The 9,835-nt window shown below is 40.7% G+C and overlaps 1 protein-coding gene across 2 annotated transcripts in view; it reads left to right on the forward strand.

Moving 5' to 3' along the window:
- The first annotated feature begins 1,017 nt into the window (after positions 1 to 1,017).
- Positions 1,018 to 9,835, forward strand: part of LOC112162194 — a 30,041-nt gene continuing 21,223 nt past the window's right edge. The window contains exons 1-2 of one of the 2 annotated variants that reach the window (XM_024297916.2): positions 1,018 to 1,502; positions 3,229 to 3,602. In XM_024297916.2, coding sequence (XP_024153684.1) covers positions 1,486 to 1,502; positions 3,229 to 3,602 — 391 coding nt within the window. In that variant the 5' untranslated portion in view covers positions 1,018 to 1,485. Of the gene's footprint in view, positions 1,503 to 1,807; positions 1,960 to 3,228; positions 3,603 to 9,835 lie in introns of those variants that run through there. The other variant, XM_024297915.2, reaches the window with a different exon arrangement.

Consider the following 9,835-nt stretch of genomic DNA (forward strand, 5'->3'; position numbering starts at 1 on the left):
ATGATCAGCGTTTATATCGCTGTCCTTTGCCGCTGCAGTCGAGGCTCATCGACACGTTGTCGTGCCGACACAAAGTGAAGGAGTGTTTCCTTGTGAGCTGTAGTTAATTTAATTATTTTTGAGTAATCGCGAACATTAAGGTTTTAACGTTTACAGCCCTAATGAAAAGTATTTTTTGTCCCACTCCAATCATGAATTGATCTATTTTAAATCATTTTCAGTGATCTTTTAATCATGATTGTGATTTTATTTTTCCAAACCTAAAAAGAATAATAAATAAAAGTCTCATTTTCTATGATATTTTTTGTGAATAAAATTTTATTGGCATGAAGTGACCTCCCCTCTCCCTCCTCGTTGCTGAGAGTTCTCTGTTTACAGCCCCTCACATTACTATCCAGCTGTTCAGTTTGGAGCTCGAGAGTGGAGTATTTTCTACATCATGAATGTTTTTAAAACTGTATTTTTTATTTCCAACTATCTGAATAAAGAAATACTCAGAAATGCAATTTAAGGTTTAATTTTCTTAATATATGTCCTCCATCATCACAAGAAGATGTTAAAACGTGTCTCCTCCAACACACAAAACCAGCAGTTATCGTTCAGCTGTGATTTAAACTGAGATGTCAAGACAAACTTCACAGTCATGATGCTCATCAGAAACTCAGATCTGGCTGTAATTCGGTTTCTGGGATGATTCATAAAGCAGTGTGATCGTGTGTTCCACTTTCATGTCAGCAGTCGTGTTTTAAGTCTAAGTGTGAGTTTCATCTAAATTGTGAATATGTGAAACTAAACTGCATGAGAGTGTAAGGGGTTAAGAAAATTCATTTAGAGGAAAAAAAAATGTTTTTTTTTTTACAAATCAGATCTGATTCGTGTGTTTGTTCCTATAAAATCACCTGAAAGGGAAACTGCTTTAGGAGGTGATTCGGTTTTAAAAAATGAGACAAATTTGGAGGAAAAAAAGCTTTTATTACAACTTTAACCATTTTTTTGTACAGTTGCGCACCCGAACGTGGAGGAATTGATGGACGGCTTCTCCGAGAGATAGGGGGAGGCAGAGAGCTGTTAATGAGGCAGTGGGTGGATCTCATCAGGACTCGGGCTCGTTGTCAAACAAACATGCGCGCAGGGTAGAAATTCGCCGTGCGCTCAGGAAGTGATCTCTGTAGCTCAGAGTCAGAGTGAGGGGAAGGAAACCCGGGCGCAGACAAAGAGCTGGCTGGCTGGCTGGCTGGCTGGAGTTTGTTTACCTCTTCTTCACATTCGGACGAGGCGGATTTCTCCTCCGTTTTTAAACCTCCACACTTTAAAACAACAAAAAACTGTGGGATTATTGTACTGATGACTTTTTTGTGATCATCTTTTTTATTATTATTTTGGAGACGTTGGGAACTTTGGATCATACTGAAGGATCATTCCTGCGCAATTACAGACTCTTTGACACCGAGTCATCTTTGGAAGCTGGGATGTGTCGTCACTACGATGCATAATTCCTCCAGGTGAGTTCGGACGGGAGAGCGCGCGCGCCACTGTCACAGACCGGGCGATGCCGGCATGCCGCTTGCGTGTGGACCATGAACCGCCGGTCTAATAATTCGATCAACAGTCGATTATCGTCCACACAAACAAAATTACGCATATTTATGACTCGGTATTGTGTCACATTACAACCGGCATTGTTTGGAAGTGGTTTCAACCCAAATGACTGACTTTATAGTTCTGTCCTCCTAAACATGTTTGCATGATTTATAGAGGTTATTAGCTGTTATTAACGGTGATGCACAATCCAACATTTCCTGTTTGTTTTCATGAAGATGTTTGGAAGAGTTGGAGTTGTCTCCTCGCCCTAGCCGGTATTTTTGGAAGCTGTTTTTGAGGATAGCGTGGCGCCAAAATGACCGATATTGGCCCGTCTGTCACCTCGGGCAGTGCGCATCAGGTGCGCGCAATTCGCAGGTCAGAAAGCGCCAGGTAGCTTTTGTTTTCCACCTCAATGCCAAGTTTAAGGTGGCTTTGTTTGCGTCTGTGGATGAGGGCACCGAGTTCAGATGGCGTTTAACATCCCTCTAATAATCCTCTCTTTACGCGGAGCTTTCTTGTTAAATAAAACCAGAGATTACGGAAGATTATGAGGTAATTGTGGCGTATTTTTGTGAACACCGCTGCCTGTGGGAGGCGCAAACGCACTGGATACGAAGCAAGAGAACAATCCAACAGATACGAACCTCCACGTGACAGCTACTCCAATGTATACGCTCTAAAAATAGAAGTGACGCTTTCTTGTGTGTTTTAAAAATCATTATATCTGTTATGAATGTTTCCGCGCACAAATATGGAAACGTGCTTCTTGTCGTATTTCCTTAAAAAAGTTGGTCTCAGCTGCGTTCGCTTTGTGGCTCTGGCGTTGCGCGTTTCCTTCCCTTCTGTCTGTTTTCCTCTTGGCGCAGCAGTGCGCCTTCGCGCGCGCTGTTAGCTCCACACGCATACTTAGGTCTCCACCATGGCCGGCAGGAAAAGAATTCAACTGCTACATATCCCAGTTCGCCTCCAATTCCGTGCGTAAAATGTGCGCAAAATGTGACTTTTGAGCAGTAGTCGGCTCTTCACCTCCGGGAATCTACTCAGTTCCATGTGGGCAAACAGGAAACGCGGCTTCCAACTGTAATCTGTAGGAAATATTTTGTCTAGCAATTTCAGTTTTGACAAAGTAAACACGAAAACGCGCAAATCTTTGTATCCACCGACAGTAAAACAGAGTAGAAATGAGTAGAAATTGCTCCCTTTGAAGTGTTAATTTGCGCGTAAAAAGGTTTAAATCTTCCACTCTGTGACGCAGATGAAGTCTGGCAGCTTCCTTCATATGGAATTTGATTGTTTTACACGTTTAAAGACAAATAAATGCACAAATCTACGCGTTTCTGTTAGAACTGACTGGATGGTAAAACTGTCAGGATATACTCGCGAAAATTAAAGTCTACAAAGAGATCAGCTGTGATGTTAGTCAAAAGCCAACTACAAGAACAACATACTTCCGCTTAGCTGCTGTAAAGGTCGGTGGATGTTTTCTGCCCTGGGAGCGAACAGGGTGTCTGTTTCTAAGGAAATGTTCGAGGTTTGGGCGATCAGGACGCGCGCTTCCAGATCCAGAGGAGCGCAGCTGTGGTAGGCTGTTCGGGCAGAGAGATGAAAGCCCCGACTGACGGTCCCGCTCTGCTCATCCAACAGAACACCGAATCCGTCCGATGGCTCGACCGACGTAAAGGCGGCGGAAGGCAGCAGCGGCGGCGGACCTCCAGCTTCCGTCCGCGGCGCGCGTCTCCCTGCGCAAAGATCCAGCGACGGCGGCGAGCACAGCTGTGCGCACGCGACCAGCAGAAGAGATCCCGACTCGAACAAACCCGATTTAAGCATCCGCGGCCCTCGCCGCATGTCCAGTGGATATTTCTCCAACGATTCGCTGCCGAGCTCCCCGTTCCTGTCGAAGCCAGAGACGGCTAACAAAGCCACGCAAACACCGAGCCCCAGCGGCCAGGTGATGAGCCACGCCTTGCAGTGCCTTTCCGGGCCCGGCAGAGGACCCGCAATGCTGCCGACGCACGGTGAGCACGAGCTCTGTGACAGAAAGTCATCCTCGGGTCTTTGAGTTCACAGGTTTGTCGTATAAAAGTCAACAGATGGTAATTAACGCAATAAAAGCAGAAACTTAAAAACAACTTTTAGTCATTTTCTCCCCTAAACATTCCACTTCTGCAATCTTTCTCCCTCTATGGTGATCAAATAAGTCTGAAAACTAAAGAACAACTAATCGGATCTGACTTCTAAGAAGTCAAACTTCACTGCATCTTAAAACACATGTGTCAAAGTCAAGGCCCGGGGGCCGGATCCGGCCCTTCGGGTAATTCCATCCGGCCCTCCAGATCATTTTATTTTATTCTTATTAATGGTCCATTGTTATCTTCTGCTTATTTCCAACTTTTTTAATTTTGAATAAATATATTTTTATGGAGAGTAAAATATTGAAAGTTATTTAAGGTTTAAGTTGATTTATTCTGGAATAATATTCCTTCCGCTTTATTTTTTTTATGATTATGTTAAAAAGTTACAGTCTTGAAGTATAAAAAATTGTCATTCTGCTAGCTTTTGGGACTATTTTAGAGTTTAGGCCATTTTGGAGTTCAGCTAATATTTCAGCTACATGCTAGCTGTTTTGGCTAATTTATGTTTTTTTAAAACATTTTTTGGCTGTTTTGGGTTAGGCTAATATTTGCACGATAGCCATTTTTGCTAATTTACGTTTTTTTCTTTTTTTAGGCTATTTTTGAAGTTTAACTATTTTTTTCAGCTACAAGCTAGCTGTGGTGGCTAACCTTAGTGTTCTCTTTTTTAGTTTTTTCGGCTGTTTTGGCATGTAGCTAATATTTTAGCTGGCTACCAACTTCACAGTTTTCAGCTATCAATTTCAGCTTCTTCAGCGGCCAAATTCAGCTTACAGAATTCACACTAACATTAACGCAGGTAATGCTATATAACTTGTTCATAAATATGTTAAAAAGTTATGTTTTTAAAGTTTTAAAATGTAGTTTTAGAGTGTTCATTAAATGTTTCTCCTGTTCGTCCCGCGACCTAAAGTGTGTTTTGGCCCCTTGTGTGATTGAGACACCCCCGACTCTAAATATTCTGCACTTCTTGCCTTCCAAATGCTCTGACTGTAACTCAGGTTGTCAGCAGTGTCTGCAGCTTCTGTGTGGGTGTGCAGCAAGCAACAAACTTTCCTTTATCTAAGATTAGCTGAAGGGGGAGTTCAGTGGTAACTGATAAAGATGAACCAAATCCTGCTCACGATGTTGCACGGCCATAAAAACAAACACCTATTTTTGATCCCTTTCTGAGCCCTTTAAATAAAAAAACTTTAGCCGTCATCTCTCTGCCCCTCTCAGTCTTTTTCTCCGTTCTGATTTATTGTGTCGTACTTGGAGCAGCTGTTTGCATTTAATGGCAGATGTGACATACAGATGTGAAGATGTTCGGTCTCGCCGTTCATTTCTATAGCTGCGTTTCCATTACTCATTGGCGCAAAACTATCAAAATTCTAGAATAGGGGTGCCACAAATGGTTATTTTAAGAATCGACCATCATTAGCTTCAGACTTGAAGTGTTTAATCTATATGCTAACTAAAAATAAAGATGATAGTTTATCAAACCTTTAATGAATCATGGATCTTCTTTCCTTCATTCGATTCTGGCAGTCATTAAAACATGGTGACGTATGTGAACAATACTTTGATTTACAGCAGTTACATTCAAATTTCTGCCACCGCACTATCGCTCGTCATCATGTATCAAAGGAGACGTCGGCGTCTTATTGGAGCGGCGAGCTACAGGGGAGCGGTTACGGATGAAGAGATTTTTGTGGATCACGTTGGTCACGTTGGTCACGTTGGTCACGTGACTCAACAACCAGAAGAAAGTGTTTCCAAAGCTTTTATTTTTTTTTAATATGTTCATTTTGATTCGAAAACCACCTCCTTATAGCTCAAAACTTTTTTTGATGAATGTGAGTTCTTTCTAAATTGTCGTGTCTCAATTAGGCAAATTTATTATTGTAAATCCAATTTGGGCAATTTCATCGTCAATGGAAACGCAGCTGTTTCTGAGTAATCCGGTTGAAGTGAAGTGAGGAGACCAACCGTCACTGTTTGTGCTTGAGGAGTTTTCACTATTTGTTTTTGCTGTGGGGGGGGGCTTTGATCTGGTTGTGAGGAACAGATTTATGTGGTGTGATAATGGCTCAGTGTTCATTCAGAGTCTTTGTTGTGTCAGATGTCGCAGCCTCAGATCCACAGCTGTCCTGACATGCAGCTGAGTCAGGTTGACAGAAAGGGAAATGGATTTTGACTACCGCCGCAGCCACCGACACTTCCATCCCAGAAACGATGAGGGAATCACTCAGAAGCCACTGAGAGAAACTATCACTCCGTCTTTCTGCTAAGACGTAATTCGGCAAAGGCCGGCTGGCAGAGGGTGTGGTTGTCTGTGTAAGACCGCGGCACGGTCTGAATCTGGTGGAAATGTGTCAGGGCATGTTTTTCTGATGACAATTACGGAAGAGAGTGTCCGGGAAAAACCAGATAAACTCCATAAACAACATAGTACAGGAGGACAGTACCGGTTCGTGGGTCACTTTTTAGAAATAAATACACTAACTTGGATTATTTCAGGTTTGTTCATTTTCTGATACTGAAGGAAGTTTTATGGAAGTTCCTCCCACGTACCAAGTCGCTTTTGACTTTCGAATGTTTGACAAAAAAGTTGCAACACGATGGATTGACGTTTATATTATATTTAGAAAATTCCACCTTCTTTATTTATTCATCACACCTTAAACGTCAGATTGGGTTGACATCCGGTTGTTAGCATCCATTTTAACGCTAAAGGGAAAATCTTCATCACAAAGTCTAAGTTTAAACAGTCCAGTAGCTTTGACACTGTGGCATTTTTGACGACCAAGCATTCCATATTCCTGGCAAATATTCATTCATTGGCTAAATTAGACATTTTTCCATTTTTTAGGCTAACTTGGCATTTAGCTATTTTGGCTACATGCTAGCTATTTTGGGTTATTTAGGCTTTTTTTTTAAAGGCTAATTTGGAGTTTATGGGAAGTAGAGTTGTTTAGTTACAAATGACGTAAAGCGGCTCCACATTCTGCCGGTTTTTGCCTGGGAATTGTAAAATTTCAAATGAAACGGTTTCTGTCATGAGTTTAACTCAGTCCATGAGCTGAGGTTTGTTCCATTGAAAGAGTCTTGTAGCCACCAGCAATCCAGCTATCACAAGCCCAAACAGGCCTAACAGATTCATCTCCCAATAAACAAAGTGCTGTTCTCACATTGTGACATCAGCATGTGAGAACCTGCTTGTTTTTGTAGGTTGGAAGGGGCTGGTGCTCAGAGAGCAGGTTTTTAGAGGAATACTCAGAAATGCGGATCAAAATACCGTTTTGGGGTTGTTTATAGTGAGGAATTAGCATTATAATATACTTAGAAGCTCAAAACGTTGATTTTGCATGATATAGGCCTTTTAAAAAAATGCATAAATTAACACAAACATACAAATTGTGGTACATCCTGAGTTAAAATACTTTTTCAGTGAATGTGCACGTTTGGGGCAGGATATGTAGTGGTCTGTACACCGAGTAAAATTTGCTGCTTAATTTTTAAAGTAGGAAAAGAGTTAAAAGAGTCATGCACCAGTCTTTGGGTTTATGGTTTTTCATTTGGTGAACATGTTTTCCTCTCATCGCGTGGAAGTTTATCTCATTTTTGTTTCCTGACACATGCAAACCTGGGTGACTTCAGCTCTGTATTTCTTCAGTCATTTAAGTCGTGTCATCTACATCAGGAGTGTCAAACTCAGCCTCACGGGGGGCCAACATCCAAAACACACCTTAGGATGTGGGCCGAACAGGAAAAACAATCACTGAACACTATAAAACTACATTTTTAAAACTTTTAAGCCGTAACCTTTTAACATAAACATGAACTAGATATATAGCATTACCTGTGATAATGTTAGAGCGAATGCTGTAAGCAAGTGAAAAAAGTCAATTTTTGAGCAGGTAAATTGAGCTGCTGAAGATGCTAAAATAAATAGCTAAAAATGCTGAAGCTGAAAGCCAGCTAAAATATTAGCTACATGCCAAAACAGCCTTTAAAAAGTAAGAAAAAAAAACAGAAAAAACAAAAGAAAAAACTTAGGTTAGCCAAAACAGCTAGCATGTAGCTGAAAAAAAGTTAAACTTTAAAGTAGCCAACAAAAACTGTAAAAAAGACTAAATTACCAAAAACAGCTAATGTGTAGATATTAGCAATACTCCAAAACAGAATAAAAAACTTTTACAGTTTTAAAGTTTTCAAAATTGACAAGTCTTTGGACTATTTTGGCATTTACTTCGATTAGCATGTAGCTGAAATATCAGCCAAACTTCAAAGTAGCCTAGAAAACAAAAAAGCCCAAATTAGCCAAAACAGCTAGCATGTAGCTAAAATATTAGCTAACCTCCATAACAGCCTAGAAAACTTTTTCAAAAAGCTTAAATTAGCCAAAAAGCTAGCAGAACGCTAATTTTTAAAACTTTAAAACTGAAACTTTTTAACATATTTTTGAATAATAAACAGGCAAGACTATTATTTACATTTAAACCTTAAATAACTTTCAATATTTCACCCTCCATAAAAATATATTTTGACAAAAATATACAAGCTAGCATATTAATAATTAACAACAATAAAATGATTAGGAGGGCCGGATAGAATTACCAAGAGGGCCGGATCCGGCCCCCGGGCCTTGACTTTGACACATGTGATCTACATGCCAGCAACAGACCAGAGTTTTTTTATATTTAGGGAATAGATTTAGTTAAAAAAATAATGTTTAATATGCCACTGTGTGCATCAACCGTTTAAGGAGAGAGCGTTCTGAGCCAAAACAGCTTTAGGCTGTTTAGAATATTTGCACTGAAAGTGAAAACAGACGTTAAGTTTCTTTTCGAGAATTTGAAATCGTAGAGTCACAGTTTCACTTCTGAGGCTTGAAATATTCACGAAGAGTCTGTGGGCTTTGTGATGTTTGACGACAGATCGTTCCCCAGAACAAAAATGAAAAAAAAAAAAAGACCTGAGACAGGATATAAAGAAATTCATGTCACTGTGTGAAGTCTTGTGGTTGGAGCAGTATTGTCATCAGGTAGGGACAAAGGCACACACGAGCTCTCTTTTTGACTGAAGGTCTCCCACCTGAGTGGAGACAGATTAAACAGAGCAGCTTTGCTGAAATTCCTCTTCATGTTCTTTTTTTTTTTAATAATTCACACACACAACAAAAAGGCAACCCCTCCACCTTTGTGTCAGCTCTGGTGTTTGATTCAGGTCAGATGGAGCTACCAAATAGCGAGTGGAAGTTTCATCATCTCCCACAGCCTGAATCTGGGTTTCATGCCTGCTGTTTACTTCAGGACAAAAACAGAGCTCAGCACGCAATCCTGTCACCTCCAGCAACAGCGATCAAAAATAGTTCTCCAGTGGGCTTGTTTACATCAGCCAAACTTAAGAAAAAAAAAAAGAAAGAAGAAGAAGACTCCAGTTTTTAACTGCAGTGCTGGCGGCTGAATTTGCCTATCCTGTTGCTTGGTAACTGACAAAACTGTGCCTGGAGGTTTAAATATGGCACATAAAAGACAAAAACAGCCCCACAAAAATGTTTGCGTGTCCAGTTTTTAATGATTTGATAAAGTTGTATTTTTCTTCCAGTAGGGCATCAGGTTCAGTGGTTGGAAACAACAATTGTTATCTCTCCTGCTTTAGCACAAACAGGTTCATATTTTCCGCCGAATGAAAATGGAATTTTGCAGGTTAAAAAAAGGCTGAACAATAGTTCTGTAAATTTCAGGATATTGCAGTCTCTGTTTTTATCTTTCATTTTTCATAAAAGCAGCGATTACTTGCGCTGATTACCTATTGTCTCTTTTATTCTCCCTCCTTGCAGCGAGACAGACTAGATAGCAGTCAAAACAGCGCGGCGTACATGTGTGTACGTGTCGGTCTGTCATTAGGTGTGCACGTTAGGCAGTCAAAATAGGCCTGCAGGCCTTTTGTGAGACACAGACAGAAACTACTGGCATCTCGAGCGGTCTGTTACATCCATGAAGACGCAGTGGAGATGGAAACACAAGTTCAACATACTGTCCATTATGTCAGCTCAAAGGAAACATCTTGCTCTCAAGAGTGTGCACGTGCTGTGTGTGGAAAAGTTGTTGTATTTTATTAGAGATTGG

The sequence above is a fragment of the Oryzias melastigma genome, linkage group LG15 (assembly GCF_002922805.2).
Source record: "Oryzias melastigma strain HK-1 linkage group LG15, ASM292280v2, whole genome shotgun sequence".
Classification (NCBI taxonomy): Eukaryota; Metazoa; Chordata; class Actinopteri; order Beloniformes; family Adrianichthyidae; genus Oryzias; species Oryzias melastigma.